The sequence below is a fragment of the Protopterus annectens genome, chromosome 1.part0 (assembly GCF_019279795.1).
Source record: "Protopterus annectens isolate FY-2018-M chromosome 1.part0, PAN1.0, whole genome shotgun sequence".
Taxonomy (NCBI): Eukaryota; Metazoa; Chordata; order Ceratodontiformes; family Protopteridae; genus Protopterus; species Protopterus annectens.
The window spans coordinates 153,020,297-153,045,508 of record NC_056725.1 but is presented as its reverse complement, the minus strand read 5'-3'; the positions used below and the strand labels follow the sequence as shown (position 1 = coordinate 153,045,508).

The 25,212-nt window shown below is 38.5% G+C and overlaps 1 protein-coding gene across 1 annotated transcript in view; it reads left to right on the top strand.

Annotated features, from left to right (window-relative positions):
• PPP1R14C (protein phosphatase 1 regulatory inhibitor subunit 14C) overlaps positions 1-25,212 on the top strand; it is a 987,390-nt gene that overhangs the window by 445,562 nt on the left and 516,616 nt on the right. Inside the window, exon 2 of the mRNA XM_044053919.1 lies at positions 854-937. Within this exon, the coding sequence (XP_043909854.1) occupies positions 854-937 (84 nt within the window). The remainder of the gene's footprint in view (positions 1-853; positions 938-25,212) is intronic.

Sequence of the window (25,212 nt, the reverse complement as noted above, 5' to 3'; positions counted from 1 at the left end):
ACAAGTTGGTTAAGAACACTGTGTCCAGGAAATTATGTAGCAGAATGAGTGAAAAACTGGATATTAATCTCATTCAAGAGAAAGGATACACTAGACGTTTTCTTTTCTACATAAGCAAGAATGATAGAAGCCTCTTCCTCTTCCATTCAGATAAAGACTGCTGAGTGTGGGGATGCTCTTGGACAGATTTCTTGGAATGATATTGATAGTTTCATGTTTAAAAGGTGGAAGGATGAAACAGAATTTAGATGGAGTTTGCTGGTTTTTAAGTAAGGAAAGTCTTTTCTTGCAATTAAATGATTAAAGAAAAATACTTGAATGCTGTCTGGCAAATAGAGAAAGTTGAAAACTGGGATGTAAGGAATGCATTTTAAGTGAATTGGTATTTTTAAGCATTGGCACTGATTTTGGGTTTTGTTCCCCCATTGTTTTTGGCTTTGTCCGGAATTCATAAGCAAAGAAGTTGAAAGGTATGCTCCATATTATCTGTACATGTGCATGCAATCTTACTCCCCTTGTCCTCACTGTAAGTGGACATGCTTGTTGAGAGTTAGTATGTCTATAGTATCATTAAAGTAAATCTAAAAAATCTTTCATCCACAGAAGCCGTTACGTTTTTCAAAGGTGAATGCAGTAAGAATAGTAGGTTTAATAGTAATGCTGGAAGGGTAGTGCTTGACTTCTAAATAGTAATATTAGCAAGAACACTGCTGGAGTACCACAAATGTTGTGCAGCACTGTGCTTAACACTGCTGAACGATTTAAGGGGGGGCAAAATCTGAAAGTAAAAGTTCTGTTTAGTTTACCGTTTGAAATTTTCAGACATCTTTCTCTCTCCAATTATATTCTTTAGGAAGAAGAGATGCCAGAAGTAGAAATCGACATTGATGACCTTCTGGAGGTAACTTCTGAAGAGGAAAGAGCACAGAAACTACAGGTATTACCATTATTTTCATAATATGCATGCCATTATATTTAGTAACGGAGGTTATGCCTGCCAATATGTTTAGTAACAGAGGTTATGTCTGCCAATATGTTTAGTAATGGAGGTTATGCCTGCCTGTTATGTTTAGTAATGGAGGTTAACAAAGCAGCAGGTAGTAGCGTTGCATAACGTGACCCCTTACAGTGGCATTCAAGGTATCATTAGCAGTGACACTTCAATCTCAGAATCAATCTCAAAATCAAAAAAACATAATTTTCCCCAGTTTTGTTTTAGCTGTAGTAATATTAAGTTGTGGGGTATGAGAGGGGTTCACTTGCTGAAGTGCCTGAAAACAGAAGAGGGAAATGCAGTTTTCATTCTTAATTCTTGTAGGCATTAAATAAAATAATGTGCAGTCACTGTCAACATCTTTCATAGCATCATAGGGGAATACTAGGCGAATGACCCTAAAAGGCCTTTTTAAGCCAGTTCATGCTTCCCATAAATATTAGAAAGGTATTGTTCCCTTAGGTTTTATGGGGGTATATAAACTTGGGAATGAGTGGTCAAGAATTTACAAACTTCCTATGTCTGACAAGAAACATAGATGCCAGACTGGGGTAAATTTAACAATTCCGCATCCACTGATTCAAGTTTTGCTTTAATAAATACAGGTAAGAACTTTGCTTCACTTCAATGGGAAGCTTGTTCAGAGAAAGATATCTTCTGAGACACATATGTGTCCCTCCACCATGTCCTATGTATGTTGCAGACCATGTTTAGGTCCATGAATCTAGTGTTTCTGATGCTATTTGTTTTGCAGATGTGCAACAGGGCCTTTTATTCTCGTTAGGGGTAATACACAATTATATAGTATTTATAGTATCAAGAGCAGCTAGCCTAGTACTTGCATATGAACCTGTTAAGGCTGGATCAGAGAATGAGTTGTAGGCCAGGCATAAGTTGCTTCTCTGCAGCCTGTAATACCCCATGTATAAGGACTGTTTATTGAGATGGTCTGCATAGAACTTGTTTTCTTAACCATATATACTTTTTGAGTATTTTGTTGCCACTGTGATTTTGTGAAGAGTGAGCTGAAAATTGTGGAAATTGTTGAAGGGGATATTGCACTCGGTGATTTGTCTTGTGTGAGCAGAGTACAATGTAATGATATTTTTGGACATGGATGACATTCCCTTCCTTATAAGTTGTTCACCATAGAATGATTTCCTTACTACTGTAGACATGTCACGATTTTCATTTTCTTTATACAACCTACTGACTGGATTCCACCAGGATGGCTTGTTTTTTGAGTTAGTACTTTGCTTGTTGCAAGCGGGTACAGCTGTCTCTGTGCAGCTGTCAGTAGGTTTGTAAAGGATTTCCATGAACAATTCTTGAGTTAGAATTCCTAAACATTCCTGGGTTAGCTGAAGTTCCGAGTTTTATTTTTATTTCAAAGGTGACAGGTTTATAGTGTGACATATTCAGTGATGACAATGCACTAGGGTGGTGCAGTGTTCTTCCATATTTATAAGGAACGGATCAAGGAGTTTTCCACCCCTAGTGGGCATACAGACTACTTGTCTAGGATATTTGTGTTTACAAAAGTCCAGGAATCTCTGGGCATGCATATTAGCAATTGTGTATGATTCCTCGTCTGTAGAGAGGTAGTTAGTTGCCATGAAAATAGTGTTTGATTGATTGAATGTGGAGTGTCTCAAGTACATTTAAGTGGATCTATATCATATGAGCGAATCACCCAAATTGCGAACGCTCATAATATCAAACCTCAAAGTGCTTTTTCTGAGATCGTGGTACAGTGAAGAATGGGATATTTGCCCTTTCCTCACTGTAGTGTGATCTTGGAGTTGGAATATATATTTGGTGGGGTGTGTTGGGGACACAGCTCCCCATAATAGGAAGTTTGAGGTGCAGTACGTTCGATATTATGAGCGTTCACAATTTGTGCGATTTGCTCATATGATATAGACCCCATTTAAGTATACGTTATTGATTTACTGGGTTATAGAGGGTGACCTGTAGCTTGCAAGGATATGATACAGGACTTTGCTTATGGTAATTTAGACATAGAGAAGCTCTAGTGCATCATACAAATTGAGAAGCCTTGAGGTGTATTTTTTTTATGTAAATTGAGACACACAATGCTATGCAATGAATTTTATAGCAAGTTAAAGTCCCCCCCCTTTCTTGGAAGGGTCACATAAATGTTTGGGCTACACCTATAGAACATTCTGTCTTCTAGAGGCTTTCATAAACTTCATTGTAACTAATAGCTTTTTTCATATCTGGAGAACTGGGTCCCTCTTTTCTATGAAGTGTGTGATCTATAAAGAAAATTTAAGACTGGCAATTGAATCAAATGTTTACCAAAAAAAAAAAACGGCTATAATTGAGCAGTTAATTCTAAATGCTGCACCAAAAATATTAAAGCTGCATAAAGTTTGCTGTAATCCATGTTCTTTTACATAAGGTGATTGACACCAGGACATGTATTTCAAGGAAAGAATCTCATTCTTGCTTCTGCTAAAGTCACAGAAATGAAAGGCAACAGGATAAAGTAAATTCTTCAGTTCCCAGGCCAGAAAGCTTTGTTGTTTGGGGTAGGAGCAGGAGGGGGGAGTAGGCGACTGAGGCGGTGGAAAGGTATACAAAATCTTGGCCCTTGGCACTGATTAAAAAAGTGCTGGTATTTGCTGCCAAAAAGTAATGAAAGACAAGTACACTGAATTGTTGCTTTATAATAGTCCTGTGTCAAGAGTAAATATTCCCAGTGCTACAGTTGTGGCAGCTGAAGCCGAGAGCCTAGAAATGCAGGTTTCTGCTGTTTAGGGAGACCCCTTTCCACATGACAGCATGTGTGGCCTCTGTTAGAAGACATTCCAGAATCATGAAATACCCTCATTTTTCTTGGTGATAGATGTGACATAGCACAGTTTCTGCAAGAAAAGTGACAGCCAGTATCAGGTGTGGTAGGTACAGGTGGACAGCAACTCATGTGTTCCATAAATAATATCATCTAAGTAAGGCTTGTACATAAACATCTGTCCCACCTATTATCCACTCTTTAACACCTAGGGAGTACTGGTTTGTGTAATCTTTTATAGCATCCTGCGAGCTGGTGGAGAAGGCCCTACCAGTCCAGCAAGTGCAGACTTCATTTACTTCATTTTGAGCTGTGTGGTTGGAGACGTACAGGAACAAATTTCAGTTACGTTGAAAGTAGTAGGAAATGACATATAGTTACCCTGATGTCCATTTACAAGATGACATGATAATGTTACTGTTGATAGTGCCATTTTCAGCTTATGGCATCCGCTTCTACTCTGGTCTACCATATGAAATGTTGGGGCCTGATAGTTCAAAAACACTGAGACCAAATGGCCAAAGAAACAGACTTGCATATACCAGGTCCGAAATGGCCATTTCCTGGAAATATTCCCTGTAGTGTTTGGGAGTGTGAGGGCTTTCCCATTCCAAAAAATGAAGTTTAAAGGAGAAAAGTAATGTTCGAGATTTGCTGTTCTCCTGGATGTCGGCACTCAGCATTATGAGTGCTGACATTTCAGCAGGTAGCCTCAGCTCTACACTGCCCTGACATGTGAACAGCCCTTATTCATATATTCAGTTGTTATGCTGGGCTGCAAGATTTGATTCCACCTAGGAAAACAAACTGGGGGGCCTTATCTGGTCTTGCTTATTAGTGTATTATGCCTGTCGTGTCTTCTGATTTTGCATTTGTTTTCCATCCAAGCAAGAAGGACATAGTTGTTGGCTTGTCTTGTGTTCTTCATATCCAGCAGCTGCATTGCAGCCTTTTTCTCTCATATCACAGACTGCTGACTTAAGTACCTGTTCAAGATAGCACCCCCGATGAGTACTTGTTCAGGATGGCACCCCCTGATGTCATGGAAGTAACTATAGTGGTGGCAATGATGTCCTCCTTAGCCTGTCTCCTTGCTCTTGTACTCACCGATCTGATTTCAGAGCTGACTTTCTGATGACTTCTGCTACTTGGGTGCAGCTGGAGATGAATTCCATAATTGGAATTTATATTGACTTTACATACTTCAAAGGCCACCAGTATGAACATCATGGAAGCTAAACCAGGAGCTTCCTTTTTTGGCAATGCACGATTACTGAGGTCTTTATTTGGGGAATGATCAGCAGCTGTCAAATTAGATGTTTCACAAATTTCTGTTTAAAGAAGATCATAGAAATGGAAATGATGCAGCAAGAGTTCAGCCCTAATAGCCTGATGCTTCGTAATAGATTGGGGGGTGGGGTTAGTGTGGTGAAGGTTAAGACTGTGAGATGCATCTCTTGTGGTACAGCATTTGACTCTCTCTCAGCTCTCACTTGCCTACTGTGTAACCTTTAGCTAGTCACTTAACTAGACATTGCTCCCAAGTCACAACTGAAAATGGATTGTATGTCCAGTGTCTACCTGGTTAACAAATGTGTATTGTTTTATATACCTTTAAGTGTTTGTGAGCTACTTGTAGTGATTAGCATATCATGTGGTACACAGACCTTGCAAATAATTTAATTTGCAGTAATAAACTTCATGGATTTTAAACCACATTTATTATGTCTGTTATTTATTAAGCCTATTGATATGACATGGTGTTGGAATGGGTAAACTAGCGGCCATATCTAAAAATGTATATGTCAATGTGAAAAAATATAATTACTTTCAAGAGTTTGTTTGGTTCTACAAGTGTATATTTCTTTACAAATGTGTCTCAAATGCAACCACCTGAACTACTTCTATTACAAAGGCATTTTGCAGAAATTTGATTTGTTCTTCAGTGCAAATGGAGTGGCTGAAAAGTCTGAAGTTGTCAAGTGTGTCATTTCTACATATTCCCAGGAAAGAATCCATAAATGTTATTTGGCATGTTCTTTGCTTTAAAGATGGAAAGACAAAACAGCAGCACAATACTGAAAAATAAATTCATTTGCTACTATCAACCCTAAAATAATCTGCAGTTTATAAATAGCTCTTCTTTGCTGGATCACACTATTCTTTGGAGGCACTATATGCATTATGGTGAACAGAACAAAAATATTTGCTTCTGGAGAGCTGCATCATTTAATAGTATGTGATGGAATAATTTGTGGTATATGAAATGATAAAGCAAGGGGCATACTTTTAAGAGAAACGGATTTGACCTTATCTGTATCTATGGATATGTGTAAAGCAAGTGAAATTATTAATGCACAGATGAAACAGTTGTGTGAGTAAAATAACATGAGTGTAGCAGTAAGGCAAGCAAGAAGATTAAAGGTACAATGAAAACAAGAGACCAGTGATGTTTTGTCAGTAACGCTAAATACCTTTTAAACTGTATATATAAGAAAGGAGCTGTAAGAGAGTTGATCTAAAGTGACGTTTTAGTTTAGTGACATTCATAACAAAGTAATACCCATCTGTTTTGTAAATGGATCAAAAGATTTCTTCAGGAAAAATCTGAATGTAATTGCTTACATAATTCAAAATTAGATCTCAGACTTGTCAAATTATGTAATGTGCCATGGGTTAAACTGATTGTTGCAATCACTGTTTTAGCCCTTCTAGTTTATAATTTTAAGGTCCTCGTATAATTGCGTACCAAGGGTTATATACTAGATATTGCACATATTCTACACTATATACTTAACATAATGTTATGTTAGAAAAAATGTATTCTGTGCTCATATTTATTTATTTATTTATTGACATTTGTTAACCAGGTTAGTCCAACTGGGATTTTGTCCCATTTTCAGTGGAGACCCAAGGAGAAAAGCTCCAGATAGTACAATAAATCATTACAGTAGTAAACCAATACAGCAAACAATAGAAACAAACACTAGCAACAAATAAACAGCATGTGAAGATCTTAAAAGAAAGAAATAATCATTTTTTTTCTTCTTCAGGATGATTCTATGTTACTATACTAGTGAGGGAGAGTGCAGAGTGTGAGTAGGATCAACTGAGAGTTATTCCAATGTGGGGGGAGGAGAGAACTATGTAGGGTCATAGCAGGGGTAGATTCTGGAATTGAGTAAATGTGTCGTAAGTTTCTTTTTAAATAGTGGGTTGTGAGAGATTGAGCATATGTCCAGGGGAAGTTTGTTCCAGGCTTGGGCCACAAAGTGTTTGTAGAGTAGCTTATCTACTGACTTATTTGGGTGGTAAATATCAAGCAATTGTTGAATAGAGGTGCGAAGGGATCGAGATGGTGTGTAGATAGAGACAAGGAGAGATATAGATGGACAGTAGGAGGATTTAAAGAGCATAGAGTGCAGCATGTGAAATTGGTAGAGATGTAGTAGTTGTGGGAGTTCCAGCCATTGTAGAAACTTTAAAGCAATATAGTGGTGTGTGTTGTTTGGGGAGTTAGTGATTAATCTGGCTATTTTGTGGTAGGATTGTTGGAGTTTGTTCAGGGTAGTTTGGATATTTGTGAGAACTGAAGCGGCATAGAGGAGAGAGGGGAGGAGCAGTGCTTGTCCTAGGGTGAGTCTAGCCTCGGGACTAAAATATTTTCTGTTCCAGTATAAAAAACCTAGTTTCTGATGTTTTCTTTATGTATTGCTGTATGTGTTTGATTGAATTTTAGTTCATCGTCGATGATGACCCCTAAGAGTTTGGTGCAGGTGTCAGGTTGGATAGCTGTATTATTACAAGACTTAATGACAAAGGAGGATTTATGATGAGCAAAAGAAAGAGTAAGAGTTTGTTTTTTGTGGGACTGAGGATCAGTAAGTTTTTTGAAAGCCATTGTTCAGTGGAAAGTAGAGCTTTTGGGGTTAGGGAGTGTAGGTCAGAGATGTTGGCTGCATATTGTATGAGAGAAGACTGATAGCATGAGGTGAAAAGATCATTGGTGAAGATGTTGAATAAGAGGGGACCCAAGATGGAACCTTGTGGAACACCAGTAGAGATAGGCAGGAAAGGAGAAGAGGAAGAGAGCCATTTGACAGTTTGTTCGCATCCAGACAGATAGTTAGCGAACCAGCTGAGGGTGGAGGTGGATAGGTGAAAGTTGGCAAGTTTAGATAGAAGCAATGGATGAGACACTGTTAATGTTATGTTGATAATGTTATGTTAGAGAAAAAATGTATTCTGCGCTCACTTGTTCTCTGAGCATCTTCATCATTTTTTTAAATTTTACAATTGAAAGTTCAGTGGTGTATAGTTTGTACTTATCTGAGATGATATTATCGTCATAATTATTGTAAAACCTACCTGCTTGTATTGTTCAGCTTGTCTTGTCTGCTAGTTATTGCAAAATTCTATGTTGATTTGCATTTTTAGCCTGGGAAATGGCTGAAAAGGGTCCTTGGACCAGTATATTCCCCAAGTAACAAACTTAAGTAATTAAAGGAGCCCATACATATTCAAAAAGTGTGGCTTTTGACAGCACCTGCTGTTTTTAAGTGAAGAATCCCAATTAAAATATAATGTGCCTCCTCTCAAGAGAAAAAAAATGTCCAATATGCAGCATCAAAACTATTCTTACTGAGCTTGGATTTGGAGAAATACTTCTGCAAGCAGTGTTTGATAAAGAATAAAACAATTATTTTCATTCTGGCATTCAAATTTCTAAATATCTTATGGCAGTTCCAATATAAACCTCCTGCTTGGCTTTATTCTCTGTTGTGCCTTGATTTCCAGACAAGCTAAATCTGGTGTTTTTAGCTTATGAGGTAATGTATCAGTTTCTTGGGATAAGGCTTTTATAGTCTGATGATTTTGAGTCCTGCTAACAGGATAGGCACTTTGACTTCCTGATGGGTTATATTCCTCCTTATGGGCCCTCTTCAAGACATTTTTTTTGCCTGTCTTAACTAAAGTTTTTTTTCTGTTTTCCTGTCTATATTTTTCTTCTTGGCATATTTGTTCAGTCTTGGAGTTTTTATTTTGGTTGTTTTGTTTAAATGTACCAAACATTACTTGGACAAAACCTTTCTTGTGTTTGAACAGTGTTTGAATGCAGTGTTTCAGCTGACCATAGTACGTGACTTCTCGATGCATAGTTCTTTTCCCCACTGGGTCTAGTATTCTTACTGTATCTCCTGGGTGAAGTTTTGTTTCTTTTTGTGCGCTCTTGCATAGTTATTTTTGGATGTTTTGGTTTTGTTTCCATTGTTCTTTGAGGCATAACATTGATGACGTAGGAAGTTTTGAGCTTAGCTTGCAATCCATCATAATTTGAGTAAGTGAAGACTTCACTGGCTGTACTGAAGTTAGTGAAGTATTTCTTAGGTCTGATGGTGCTAGGTGGAAATACTCTTGCCATCTTGGATATATTTTTCATGACATTATTGTGATGTTTGAATGGACCTCTCAACTTGATGGTTGACCTGTGGGTAGTTTGGGCTTGTGGTACCTCAGGACATTTTGTATAGTAGTCAGTTCCGGTACTGTATGTCTTTGTGATGGAAAAGCTCTACCTTAACTTATACAATGATGAGCTGACATCTCATATGGAATCACTTCTTGAGGTAGCCTTTTGCTGCATGTCCCACATGATATAGAACAAGATGCTGTCTTCAATCTGCGTGGACATCATAGGTTATGATATAGGACAAGATGCTGTCTTCAATCTGAGTGGACATCATAGGTTAAAACATGATATCTCTTGCATACATCAGTGTTACAATACCCAAATGTGCCTTGCATACCTTGGACCACATAGTTTTCTTAACACTACACTGTTGCCTTTAAACACCAGTGCATCAATAAGTCATTTCATCATGGAAGGTAAAGTGTAGCTGTGCAGCCAAAGTGGGTTTGTATTTCTTTTAAGGCCATCCTTTTAGGATTGTACTTAAATAGTGAATTTTAGGATCACTTTCAGTCTGATTTTTTTTGATTGTTTCTCTTCCAGTACTGGCAGATATAGGGCTAGTGACCGCCCTTTCAAAGCTTTATTTAACAAGTCATTATTTTTCTTCAAGGATGTTTGATTTGGAGCATATGTTTTCCAGTTTACATACCACACTCATATCAGCAGCATTCTCTGTAGTCTCAGTGGTGTCTATTGTAAGCTTTTGACAGATGCTCTGAAGTGGCTTCTGAATGGATTCTACCAACAGGTGCCATCCATGTATGTATTTGTAAATAGGAAGGTTCAGCTTTACATTGTTTAATTGTATACATAACACACAACATATTTACAAAAAAAGGTGAGGCAAACATGTACAGTCATTTCAGTTTACATCATAAACAACAATAAAGATAGGGAAAAAAATCTCTTTTCGAACTACACTTTTATAATAAAATTTCTAATTAGTCCAACATTTTAAAGTTTGGATTGTTCAATGATTTATTTCTATTTGATTACCAGGGAACTGAGCTGTCCTTTTGACCTATTTCTGTCACAACTCAAGCAGAAGGCACAGTGATTACAATTATAGTTACAGATTTTTTTAAATGAATTTACATTTGCTACAAAGTATAGCACATGATTGCAATTTTGATATAAAGTACAGTTAAAAGAAGGAAGTCATTGATGATCCCAGTAGCAATTACACATGAAACAATGGAGTCATTGGTGATACAGAATAGCATTTTTTGGTGAAGCAAAGATCATGACTTTTGTTTTCTTATAATTAACAAGGAGTTTGTCAGCTGACCAGTTGCACAATTGGGTTAAGTTATTCAGCAATTTGATTTTAAGATCTTGGTGTGGGTACTTGACTGTAGAACCAGTATTTATTCAGTGTACAAAACAAGTTTTAGCTCTGGCAGATCCAAGCGCAGGTCATTAATAGAGGTGGAAGAAGGAGGCGGCCCCAATACTGATCTTGAGGGACACCTGTATTGAGCAGCTTACTGTGGAGGACCAGGATTGGTAAAGGTGAACTTAGAAGGTTCTGTTTTGTTGTTAGTACTTAAACCATTGAATAGTATTTTCTCCAAAGTTAAGTTTCCTTTGCTTGTTGAGTAAGCTTGTATAGATGACTGTTTTAAAGGCCCTGTTGACATCTACAGAGAGACCTGTTGTATTTAGGCCCACATTAATGTTGCCATAAATGTTATCAGTAGAGTTAGTGGGGCTGTGAAGGTATTTAAAAATAATGTAAGCCATGTTGAGTCTCAAAGTAAGCCAAAACTATTGATGTATTTTAGTAATTGCTTATAAGTAATTTTTTTCAAATGTTTTAGTAATGGGACAGAGATTAGAGAGAGGTCTATGATGATTCAACTCTTTTGGAGAATTTTTGTGTGATAGGAGCAGCCTTAGGTCAACTGGTGCCCTAGGCAAAAGAGCTCCATGGTGCTCCCCCACTACCCAGTACCCCCATCCTGGTCTATCTTCACCAAATAAATACTGGAAAAGTGCCTCTGCTAGAGTAGTGGCCTAGGCGGCCACCTAGTTGGCCTATGCCTAAGGCCAGCTATGTGTGGAAGGATAGTATAAAATGATATTTAAAAGCAGATGAAAGTCTGTTGTGGTATGAGAAAGGTTGAAAATGTCGGTAAGAGGTCTTGCAATGTGTTAGAAGCTAGCCTCAAAACAGACAAATGTAGTTTGGAGAATTTGATACCTGATTTACTTAGACTTTTTAGTAGTGATTATGTCTGCTAGGGAGTTATTCAGGAAAAGAGAAGCTGGTGTATATGAGGCCGAGGTAAAGGGAATCAGAGTGAGAGTTGTTTTGTATGGTTTGAGTATATAAGCTGTTTATAATATTTATGGATGCCTGTTAGTATTGCGTGTAGATTTGTAAATAGGGAGGGTTCAGCTGAGGGAAAATTGTTTACCTCTGGTGGACAGTTTAATTATTTGTTAACGTTTTTTTTTTTTTCAAAAACAGGTTAAGGTGAGACTTATTTGCTTCTTGTTTTGTCTAAGAAACCTGGATTTAGCTGCATTAGTAGCTAATCTTGTTTCTTAAGATAATACATGCTTGATGCAATTGGTTAAGAGGGACCTTTTTCAAGGCCTTCCAGGCTTTGTCTGTGCTGTCCATTTGTTTTTTAATATCAACAGTGAACCAAGGACACAAGTCTTCCAAGCCACCTTTTTGTAATAGGAAATAAATCCTGTGAATTGTGGATAGTAGTGTTTTCTGCCTAAAATAGTGTAGCTAGTAGCTGTAGCATAACACAGTTCAGGTTTGCTGTCTCTGGCCTTGTTTGTTTGCAGTGGCTGTTTGTTCGTTCTGAGCACATGTTCCAGACCATCTTGGATTAGCAGAAACCTTTCTTTACTTTAGTGAGAGGATTGTGTTGATTGGCCACTAGCTGGTAAAGGTTGTCTGGTTTAGGGTTTGGAGTAGGCACTCTTTTTTTTTTTAAGTTGTTTCAGTTTGTACCTTAAGGTATTTAAGCCCTGCCTTTGAGAGGATTTCTATTTATTCACACTGAGCTGAACAGAGGGGCATTGACCACAGTTCTGATCTGTAATATATAACTAAGTATGCTGTTTTTTTTTTTGCTTATTTTACTAGTTATTACTTATTCTAACCATTTATAGCACTTTTCTATTGTCTGCTGCCTACAATTTTTACTGTATTTTAGTGCTATAAACTAATCTACACCATTGCACTGAAATTGTCTGCCTTACAGTGCCTGTTAAATCACTTTTGTTACTGTCACACTGTTTGTAAAGCTTTTTTAGCTAGTTTCACTGTGTGAAAGGTATTAACTGGAAACTTTCTCCATTTGTTAAGCATCTGTTTGTCTGTTTATTTTTTTTTATTTTTATTTATTTTATTTTACATTTGTTAACCGGGCTAGTCTAACTGGATATATTTCCATTTTCAGTAGAGGCCCGGGGAGAAAAGCTCCACTGGTAACAAAAAAATTGAAATATAACAATTAAAAATTACAAATTAAAAAATCAATATTAATACATAGTAAATTAACTGATTTCAATAGAAGATTATTAAAAGACAGGAAGTAATAAGATTACTAAAAAAAAATACAGTAGTATTAATAAAGTAAAGTAGGTATTTACAGTATTCAGTTGACAAAATGTACAGGATAATTCAATATGCAGTAAGATACATCTAGACTATTAGTATATCAAACAGGATAGAGACTTGCAGAGCATCAAGCAGGCTAGATTATGCCAGTATGTTGAATTCTATTAAGCAGTAACAGTCCTACTACTTCAAGGAAAGTGAAATAAGTAGAGGTTCAAAAGGAGAAATAGCTATAGTGAAGGAGAAGATTAGTCAGGGTTGCTGCAGGGTCTGCTCTGATTTCCTACCAAGGAGTGCATCATGGAGCGGCCTTAGGTCAACTGGCGCCCTAGGCAAAAGGACTCCACGGTGCCCCCACCACACCATCTGGTGCCCCCATCCTGGTCTACATACACCAAATAAATACTGGAAAAGTTCCCCTGCTGCAGCGGTGCCCTAGGCGGCCGCCTAGTTGGCCTATGCCTAAGGCCGGCTATAACTGATTTGTTTGCAGTTAAATCATTCTCTAGAGTTTCCTTGCTCCTTTATCTGTTTAAAACTTTAATTTAGTGTCTCGCTGTTTTTTCCTGCTGTGATAAACATTTCTATAGTGTTTTCTGGCTTAAAATAGTGTAGCTAGTAGCTGTAACATAATTTCCCACCCTTGCTCCCTATTGGTGCCTTGTTCTTATACTTGTTGGCTTTGCGGTTGCTCACCCCCACTGTAAATTTGATCTGGGACACTCCTCCCAGTCCAGTGTCATTAGCTCATTTTATCTAATACAGAGAGAACATTTGGGAAGGCCAACCCCTTTAACCTTGAATCATCTCCTTTCTCCCTTTCCACTTTAACTTTATTCAGCTGCTTTTACAGTATTTGTGTTTCATCCTCCTACATTATTACTTCACCTTGGGTTTTCTGCTACTTGTTCTCTAAAGTGTACAGTTGCATCTTCTCTGCTGCATTTATTACTGCTTGTTTTTAGCCTGTTTAAATTTTAAGTGTTATTCTAAGCCTCTTAATTTTGGCTTCAGCACTTGGGCTTTAGGCCTACCTCTTAGGTCTCCCTGGCCTCTTTCCCTCAGAGTCTAACAGATATGGATGGACAATTTCCTACGGTTTCTCCTGCCAGCCTGGTTGAAATGGGCATCCTGAGACAGTGTAGCAACTGCCTCGTGTACATAGACAACCATCTACTACTACCACCTAGGAACACAATTTGTGAGAGATGCAATTACGTTAAGAAGCTAGAGTCTATGCTCTTTCCCTCATAAGCCAGTATATCTGGCACTGAGAAGGTTGTCAGCACAATCATTACACCTCAAACACCACCCACAACTACACAACACACATCCACATATGAGGAGGTTCTCAACAAAATCCCAAAAGAATGGAGACCTCAGAGGCAAAAACACATGAGAAATCCACAACCCTCCACACCACATAACATGCATAGACCACACACCAGTGTCTTGCAACCACTAAGGCCTAATCATAAACCCAGCATATTAGTCATAGGAGACTCCATTGTGAGACACACAGATGTGCCTCTCACCAGGTTGGATAAGGAAAAAGTCACGGTTAGTTGTTTGTCAGGTGTCCGAATCTGCCATATCACACACACACTTAAGTCTCTCAACAACAGGTACTGTTATGACTTTGTCATAGTCCATGTTGGCATGAATGACTTGAGACATACCTCCCTGGACTATATAAAGAGAGACATGATTGAGCTTGCTGAATGTGTCCCAGACAGGTATGTCCCTAGCCCTAAGCAGCATTCTACCTTCAACCAGAATAATGCCTTAATACAAATAGAAAATGATTGATTTTAACAGTTGGCTTAGTTTCTGGTGTCATTCAAGGGGGATCCAGTATCTGAAAGCCTGGGAAGATATGATTGACAGACCACGAAGCTTTGCTAGAGATGGCTTGCATCTGTCTCACTTAGGCTTCAGGCTTCTGGCAATGGCCCTTGCCTCCCCCATAGTGCCTTTTTTAGGAAAAGTGATGAGGTCGATACTACCAGCACAAAAATTTCAACAAAATGCAAATTAAAGGTCATATTGCTAAACTCTAGGTGTCCAAACAGGAAACTGCACTCATTGCAATCATTCTAAACCCTGGAAGATGCTGACATTTGTGCAGTTACAGAAACCTGGTTCAAAGCTGCGGAGGGTACCCCAGACTTACCTGGTTACTCATCCAATCATGCATTCAAACCCTAAAATGTGGACAGCAAAGCCAAAGGAGGTGCCATTTCAGTATATATTAAAGACACACGCTCCTCCAGGCTGGTCAAACTGTACGACGCACAGAAGACACTCCAGGTACAGTTAACCATTGACAAGACCCCTATTCAAATTATAGCTAGCTACAGGCCCCCAAATTTGACTTGAGATGCCCACTCCACCTATATGTACCTCTTCAAATCTATCAAGATTCAACCTTTTACTCTGACCCTGGGTGACTTTAATTACACAACCATAGATTGGAAAAGCTACTCATGCCAGAATATAAATGCCCAGAGATTCCTCGATTTTTATCAATGCAAATGCCTTGGAACAGCTAGTCAGTACCGCCACAAGAGGTGATAATGTCTTGGACTTGGTATTAACATGAGTAACCACTGCAGCACCCTTATGGTATCATCCTCCCTGGTAAGATCCGATCATAAAGCAGTCACTTTCAAAGTCACCATCTCCCCTGACCCCCCTGTAGCTAGGGTCAAACAGAATTTCTCCAAAGCTGATTACAACCTCCTGAGGGATTTTATAACAGCTTCACAGCCTCCCTCTCCCACTGTAGGAACTGGCACCAATGTCTAAGTCTACACCAAATTAATATACGAGTATTTATATAGATGTATGGAATCAGGAATACCTGACAGGACACAATCATCCTCTACAAGGAAGAGTAAACCTGTCTGGTGGTCATCTGCAATAAACTATATAACAAAAGGAAAAAAAAGTTGCTGTCCAGGACCAAGAAGGAGCAGGTGCCCAATTGGAAGCAATCTTTCCTTGGCCTGGACAAGCAAATAAGAGCAGTAGTGAAATGCTCTAAAGCTAACTTCGAGTCCAGATTGGCCACATCTACTAGAGACTATCATAAGGCCTTCTTCACATATGTCCGCAATCTCAAAGGAAGCACCCAGATCTCTTCAGAACTGGTGGTCAAGGACACCACATACACAAATGCTGTACTGGCTGACAGATTCAGCGAAAAATTCTCCCCTCTGCCCCCCCCATCAGTAAATCAGGACATCCCCAGTACCTGTTCCCCACCCCTTATCTCTAGGGAACTGGTCATCACTGCCCTCTCAAAGGCAAAAAATACACCCTCCATGGGACCCGCATCCTGCATGAACTCAGGAATGAACTTGCAGCACCATGACACCCTATTCAACCAAAGCCTGAGTACTGACTTTGTCCTAGCCGAATGGAGGAAAGCCACTGTCATCCCTTTACACAAAGGTGGAGCATCCACCGATCCAGGAAATTATAGACCCATCAGCCTAACTAGCCTGATCTGCAAGGCCATGGAATGCATAATCATGGACCTCATTAACGGGGACATTGGCAACCTCCAAACACTCGACCCCACAAGTTTGGCTTTGTCAAGGGGCGGTCATGTCTATTAAATCTGGTTGATTTCTTTGAGACAGTCACCAAAGCCATGGACGAGGGGAAGACCTGACCAAAGCCTGTGACACTATTCCCCACTCGGGCACAGTAGATAAACTCTCTCAACTAGGCATCAATCCATATGTTACCAGATGGGTAGCAAACTGGCTCATTGATAGAACCCACCTAATCAAAATAGGGGAAGCCACCTCAAGCAGTAAACCAGTAACAAGCAGCGTACCCCAGCAGTCTTGGGGCATCTGTTATTTGGGATATACTTCTCTGAGGTGCAGGGCAAAACCAGTGGGCTATGGGTGACCAAGTTTGCTGATGACTGCAAGCAGGGTGCAGTCATCAATTCCCCAAGTGATGTGGACATCCTCCAAGAGGGTCTCACTAAAATAAATGACTGGTGCCAGAAACATGGCCTCAAGCTGAATGCCAAAAAATGCATCATCATCCCCTTTGGGGAGAGTGACATCCTCACAAATTATCACATTAATAACAATGTCCTAAGTACACAATCAGTGGTGAGGGATTTGGGCACAGGTTGATGGCAACCTGACTTTTAACCACCATGTTGCTTCTGTTGTACAGAAAGCTTTCTGCATGACCCACCTCATAATTAAGCATATCTTATCCAGGGACAAAGAGATCATAGCATCCCTGTATTCTTCCCTTGTAAGGCCAATTATTAAGTACATCACCCCCCTTCGGCATGTACCTCTCAAGCACATACAGCAGCTGGAGAGACCACAGAGGTTCCACATCAGGAGAATTCAAGGCCGCAAACATCTACCCTACACAAATAAGCTAAAAGCCCTGTCCCTCTACTCAGTTTCATACATACTCCTCAGAGGTGACCTCTGTCTGGCATACAAAGCAATCTCAGAGCCCCCTTGATGGGATTGCTGCATATCCGCAAGTCAAGCTCCACTCAAGCAACCCATACTGGTGACCTCAGCCTGGTCTGTGATATCAGTAGGTCTTGCTGGTGGGACAGATTTGTGTCCCAGAGACTCCCCCATCTGTGGAATAGACTCCCTCTCCATGTGAAGCAGAGTACCTCATTATCCCTTTTTAAGTGCAACCTGGATAACTGGATGGGAAACAGAAAATACACCCCTGGGACTCTGTCCCTGCTGGACAGGGGCTTTGGGTGCTGACTTGTGTAAACATGGACTAAACTCTTGGTTAGTCTTATAAGGGCCTCAGGGCCAATAGCATAGTAACCTCCTATGATAAGCGTTACAATGTAGTACAGTAGTGGGGGCTGCCATTTCATAAAATAGGACCAGTTGAAGGAATGGAGGATGAGGAGGCTGAGTTGTGGGAGTTAAGCTTGTACTATCTTTGGGCGACTTTTATACATTCTGAAAGGCGAGGAAGATTTTATTGATGAATGCTTACTAAGAAATTTTGGCAGAATTTTAGTGGAAATGCACCTGTGGTGTATTTTTATTATTATTAAGTCTAGTATTGAACTCTTAGCTGCTGTTGTATTAAATCTAGTAGGAGCATGAATTAATTGAACCAGGCTAAGCTTTTGTCCCATTTTTAGTTGTGGTGTCTCTTCCAGTTGCATCATTATTAGTCACCTAGTATAACTGTGTTTTTTTTTCATACCTTTAGAGAACATTGTTTCTATGGTATTTTGAATGCATGAGACTTTAGAGTGTGGGAGTATGTATACTGAAGCCATTCTCATATGAATGTGTTCATGTATAATAACAATATAGATGATGATCCAATTGTGACTCATGCCATTGTGACTATTTTAGCCCTTTTTAATAAGGGTGGAGGAGCCCCCCCCCTGCACTAAGATCTAATCTATTATTAGATGCTAGGATGAACAGGTATCTTTTTAGCCAAGTTTCTCAGATTGCGAGAATACGTGGATCCCCCATTTGTAACCAAGCCTCTATTGTTGCTCGCAGGTTATTTAGACCGCTTTCATTTAGGGATGCGATTTTGAGTGCTTTGTCTGCTGCATGGCAAGACTACTGATTGGATATCATCTTCTTAATTTAATGACATCATTTTCTGCCTTGCAATGATTAGTGGCAAGATTCAGAAAATCCTTAAGTGTAAGAGTTGCATCATATGTCAATATTTTCCAGTCTATCCCCATTAAATTCCAAAATATTAGTTCATTTTTAATTATCAAAGAATTAGAGCATTCATTAGCATCACCGAGCTAATCGACAACATTTATACCGGTCACTTCTGTCTTTGCAATAATTATCTACTTCCTTGCTCTTTGTGGAGAATTATTTCTTATATATACACCAATTGTAACAACAGATTTTTAGATTTCAGGTTTGTATTGTTACTTTAAGAAGTATCCTCAATATTTTCATAAACTAGTTGACAAATTATACATCTGCTAAATTATACATCTGCTAAATTATACATCTGCTAAAGGTACTTTTCGTTAGGTTTATACATTTTAGCAAAATCTAGTTCGGTTTATACATTTTAGCAAAATCTAGTTAGGTTTATACAATTTAGCAAAATGACAAACATTTTTACAGAATGTGCAGGTTACTTTGTAAGATGGGCAAACTGTCATCATGACCATATATCCACACCAGACACACACACACACACACACACACACACACACACACACACACACACACACACACACACACACAGAGTCAGGTTGTAGTGAAGCTGTCATCTTAACTGTTATCATAGAGGTCTTGAATTCACCATCTTGTCACTTTGTGTTGTTTGACCTGCTTTACATTTGTATATTCACACTTGTTTCAAACTCTTTATGGTACATTTTTGAATGTATATTCCATCTCTTCATTAGCTCTTTTCATCTGCATGTCAGTTAATAAACATGTACCAAGTCTCTGTTGCTTTTTCCAGTGTCAAGTAATTTTCCATCAGCAACTTATTTTTAAGTGATCTGTCTGTATGCCACATATTTCTGTCTCTTACCAGTGGCTCGTGCATATTTTCAAACTTGCATTCCTTAGCTTTATTTTTAACAGTAAGAGTAAATAGTTTCAGGCAGACCCTGAATTATTGTATAAACAAATGTCTCATACATGGCATTTGTGATCTGCAGTAATCTGGAAATGTCTGTTTTATTAAGATATGTATATTATAGTTTAATAATTTCCTGTCCTGCTATATGTAACAAAAACAATTAACTCGTACTACTTTTCTTAAATAACCCCGTAGCAGTACTAAAAAAATTAAATTGATTCTGAAACTTTAAATTTTTTGCTAGGTTACTTCCTATATTTAGTTTGTCAAATGGCATCAGAAAATTTGGTGCTGCCATTATCGCCTTTGAATATATATTGTAAAAAATGTAATTACAAAACAAATTGGGATGTCTTGACTTTTATTTATTCACTTCATATTCCATGTGGTACCAGAAAACATTAAATGCATTTTAGGAAAGAGTCCAAAATAGACCTAATGTGGAGAGACTTTTTACTCTACTAACACATGAGATCACAGAAGTTTTCAGAAAGTGTTTTTTGACAACACTGGCTTTCTTAATTGACTAAGACCCAATTAATTCTGTACTGTAACTATTTTTCGTTAGCTGTCACCGTCACAGGTTAAGCCTGAAGATGGTTCCACCCCAGTCAATAAATGGTAAATAAAAAAAAAAATAATTAATATATGTTGTGTATGAAAATGAGAATCCAAAATGTAAGCTATATTCACATCATTGTAATTAAGGCTTGCAGTAGGTGTTTCAATAAACATGGAATGAGTTATTGTCCGTTTTTTAATCAAGGTTGCAGAATTTGTGCTAGCTTTATAAAATGTCTAAATGGAGAAAAAAGTGTGGTTGAAAATAATCTGTGTGCTGTTAAAGAGGAAAGCTAATTGTTGGTGCTGCAGAGGTGAAAAGACTTGACACAGTGAGGTCTGAAAATGCATCAAGACATTGACACTTGGATGCAAGTTAGATTATTGAAAAGAAACGCCAAGAATTAAAAGGCAGAGAGTGGAATGTAAACCTAATACAGGTGCAGAATTCAATATCTTGGTCAGCACCAAAGCGAGAATTGAATGCTCGTTCTTAACCTGTTCAGGCTATCACATGGCACCATTAGGTCAGAAACTGTTATGTGAGCGCAAAGTAAAAAGTTGTCTTTCAAATAGTCACATGTGGTTGCAGTTTGCCAATTTTGTGGATTATTTGTGAGAAACGAAGAGTGGTAAAACAAATTAACAGTGGAAAAATGATAACCATTTGTACAAAGTGAATCAGACGCATTAAGGCTATCCCTGTTGTCAGTGAATGAATGCAGCTAAGCCGCAAGTCGTAGAGGCCCCTTTTTCCCTACCTTCATGCATTAGTGTGAGCCAATGAAGTCATAATGAGATGTAAATGAGGAATGATGCAACCCTGTATATGCTAGAAACATTCTCTTGCCTATTTGTTATTCCTAGTGGAAATACCTTGCTTTTCTGTACCATCTGCAGATATGTTCTATAAACAGGAGTCTCCCCAATCTCATCTACATTACAGTACATAAAAATGCTGTTTACTGCTAGCCTTATTTTCAGGTGTGAGTTGCTTGTCTCGATTGAGCCCAAATCACCTGTGTTCAGCGGCATTTGTCAGCCAAGAAGAAGGGGATGTAGGTAGGTAGAGGATAACTCATAACTTTGATAATCAGGAGGTACTTGATAGGTTCAGAGTGGAGAGGGACATTATAAAGGCCTTATTGAGTATGTATGACCCCCATAGGTGTACTGAAGGAATGCGTGGCCTTCTTATCCCTGTGGATACAAAGTTGTGTATAGCCCTCACTATTTTTGCCACGGGGACCTTCCAGTGAGTAGACTGGAGTCACACTTGGTATCTTACAGGTTCCTGCCTCCAGGATATTCCAGCAGTTCCTGGATGTACTCTTGGCACATATGGATCAGTACATCAGTTTTCCAGGGTTACCTCAGGACTATGGGTTCCTTTTTATGGGATGGCACATTTCTGTGAGGAGCTCAGTGTAAATAGATGGCATCTATGTTAAAATCAGAGCTCTTTCTGTTCCACAGGAGAAGTGGTACTGCAAACAGGAAAGTCTACCATCCCATCAGTTGCCAGGTAGTTTGTGATGCATGGAGGTGCATAACTAATGTCCCTGTCTAGCATCCTGGCAGTGCACACGATTCCCATATCTGGCACATTCTTTCACTCTACCTCCTCTTCTTACATGGTAGGATGTCCAGTGGTAATCTTGACATTTTTTCCCTTTTTTATTGCATTTAAATAGTTATTCATGGTAGAATGTATCGATGAACACTAAATCACTTTTACTTCATTTTGCTCCCCCTTCTCTTTCTCTCATCTTTCAAGTGATGCTGGGTGTCCACTGGAGCCATGGCTCATGACACAAGTGAGAAATCCAAGTGGAGCAGAAGAGACCTATAACACATCCCTGTCCCAGAATCGTGGTCATCTAGAGGGTCTTTGTCCTTCTGAAGAGCTACTTTAGATGCAATGATATGCTTTTCAGTATGACCCAGGTACTGTGTGCAAGATGTTTACTGCATGTTGCATTCTACACATCTTGCTCATGCCAGTTTGGTAGTAAAGTGGCTCATGCTGTCATTGCAGATTACAGTTACAGCCCAACTACAGCTCATTTATTCTTGTGACTTTCGGCTTTTCCCGGTTAGGGGTCGCCACAGCGGAACTCCAGTCCGCTAAGGATTGGCAGTTGATTTTTTACGTACTGAGTTGCCAGCCCTGACGCACAACTTTCAACGAAGGTACACCCATTCACGCATGTCTCCACGCAGAAGACGCTCTAACTGAGAGTCGAACCGGACAGCGTCTTACTGTGAGGCGACAACGCTACTGTAAAACTCACGCCCAAGTGCTCACTAACTCCTCTTCAGTGATGTGGTAAGGCATCATATAAACTACAATTATAACTGTTTTGCCCAATAAATACTGAATGTTCTCAAGTTTATAATTATTAAAAACTACTAATTCAACATTTAACTTGGAGTTGATACCTTGCATTTGAATGAAAACGTATGTGTTTTTTTTATTCTCCAATATTTTAAGTTTAAGAAGCAACAACCTCGTGTAGTGCTAGTAATCACTCACAACGCTGAGAAAAAACAATTTAATGGTGCACAATACAGCAATAAAAATCAGGTCAAGCGCTTTCATCCGTATAATCAGGACTTCATCTGAAATCGTTCTGATTATACGGACAAAAGCTCTTGACCGGAATTTTATTGCTGTATTGTGCACCATTAAATTGTTTTTTTTTCTCAACGTTGTGGGTGATTGCTAGCACTACACAAGGTTGTTGCTTCTTAGTTTTAATATTTTTTAGTTTAAACTGTGTTGTCTGAGGTACTGCATATCAGATTATTTCATTTTGTCATGCACAATACTTTGTGCCTTTAGAGACAAAACTATGGTGAGGGTGCAGTGGCAACATGTTTAAAATGAGTGTTATGCCATTTAATCTGTAATATTCTTATTAGTGTTTCCTTGACAACTTGTGTATTAACTACTTTGAAGTTGTAGGTCACTGCCAGCTGTGTAAGAATGGTAACACATAGAGCATTAGTGTTAATTACTGCGATTGTATGTTATGTCATATAGATTTCTTTCTGCAGTTTCCTGAGATTTTCAGCAGTGCCATTATAGGAATGAAATGCATACAGTTATAAAGTGTCCTAACCCTCTATTTTCTTAATAATGTTTTCCTTTCTCTTGTTGATATCCTCAAAATTTATTTGTATAGTATAACTGTTTCTGCTGCTGACCCTGTAAAAAATGAATTTAATATTTTACTAATAAAGAAGTATGCTTATTAAGGACTTGTGGGGGACACTTACTATGCACACTGTCTTCATTGTCATGGTGGAAGATTCACCTATTAACAGTAATTGTCATGTATTTAATGTAATAATTCCATATCAGCATTCAGTTCTGTGTATAAATATATGTCAACTTTTTTAAACCAACCTTCCTGAGCAGACAAATGTTCCTGCTGCAGATGTCTGTGTATAAATATATGTCAACGTTTTTAAACCAACCTTCCTGAGCAGACAAGTGTTCCTGCTGCAGATGTCTATAAAAAACAGAGTCCACACCACCTCTAATTATTCCATGCCATCATTGTCTGTCATAGTCATCCTCACTGATGGAGAGGAGGTAATGGGATAATTGTTGGAGGCGCCTTCCCCAGTACCGATATGGGCAATTGCATACTGCCTTGCTTCTAGTATGTCCTACCATATTATTTACCCTCTTGCACTATGTTAATTTGCTGTTTCTACCCCCACTCCATTAATGTCCAGGACAACATGATTCCAGGCTTTTGCCCTCTCAGCTTGTTTGGACCCCTCTTTACCAAATAGATGTTTCCCATATGTCCTATGGGCTTCTGTTAGTGTACGATTTTCCTCATGATTGAAGTTGTCCTTTCTCTCTCCCTTTATCCCTTGGTTTGCATCATTACTGCACATACAAAAGGCCACAGTCATGCACAAAAAACTTTTCATGTAATTGTCAGTCAAACAACAATACAATGACCATGTCTGCCTTCTGTATATAAAGTTAGTGCAAACCCCATCATACACAAGCAACATCTGAGTCCATCCAAGTAAAGTTGTCCTATACTAATAATTGCAGTATCATAAATACATCAAGAACAGTAAAGCAATGAGTTTAACGGCGTCATCCTTCCTCTACCATTTCATGTACTCATTATACTGCCATTTTTCATTCTCAAGTAACACTCGGAAATCCAATAAGCACACACATGTTCAGTCAACAACAAATGCAGCCTACGTCAGCAGTTCACAAATGCATGCACAATCATTGCATGACACCAGTAATCATTAATCATTTCCCTCTGTTGCTGTAATTTTTTCCCACTTACAAATGATGGCTGCACACTGCTTATTAAATACCATGATGATATGCATAGCACTAAAACATTTCTCCAAGGTAACTCAATTTTTTTATCATTTTGAAATGTTTTCTATTAAATTGTAATCTTTTTATAAATTTTCTCTTTACTTTGTTGTCTGCACTTTTCTAACTCATTTAGCACCTAACTCCAGTAATTGTAAATTAATATGGAAGTGTTAAACTGTTTCACGTAAATTTGTGTCCGTTTATATGTTTGGCATCCAAATTATGCCCTTTTATGCATCTCTATAAATCATAGTAATATGCCAACATGTCAGGCCACTTATGGACGCAAGTCCTTCTCAACTGTTCATGAATGTAGCCACTATTATTAATACTCGATTTAAAAATGCATGCAGAAGTAATAATCACCTTATATGCTTAGAATTGTTAAGGAAGAAAACTTATCAAAGCACATACTTTTGTAAATGTAAGGAGATGAAAACTTCCATGATTTAATACATTTTTCTGTGTCACTACACCTTCTGGCTGAACACAATTTACAGAGTGGTAGATTTTTTTATTATACTTTGCATGTAACAAAGTTTACAGTAAACTCTCAGTTAACCCACACCCATGGGAATTGATAGATGCTGGATAACTGTAGTTTCTGGTTGCTTGAGAGTTACTATTAAAATAGGCCTGACTAATACTGCACCCTATACTATTTGTTTGGTTTAACTTGTTCTTAGGTTGGGGAGAGAGGGAATTTATCCCTGTCTTCCTTTTTAAAATTGTAAAAATATAAGGTATGTTTTTGCGGGGGGCGACGACAAAGTGCAACACATGAAAATTGTACTGTATTTTT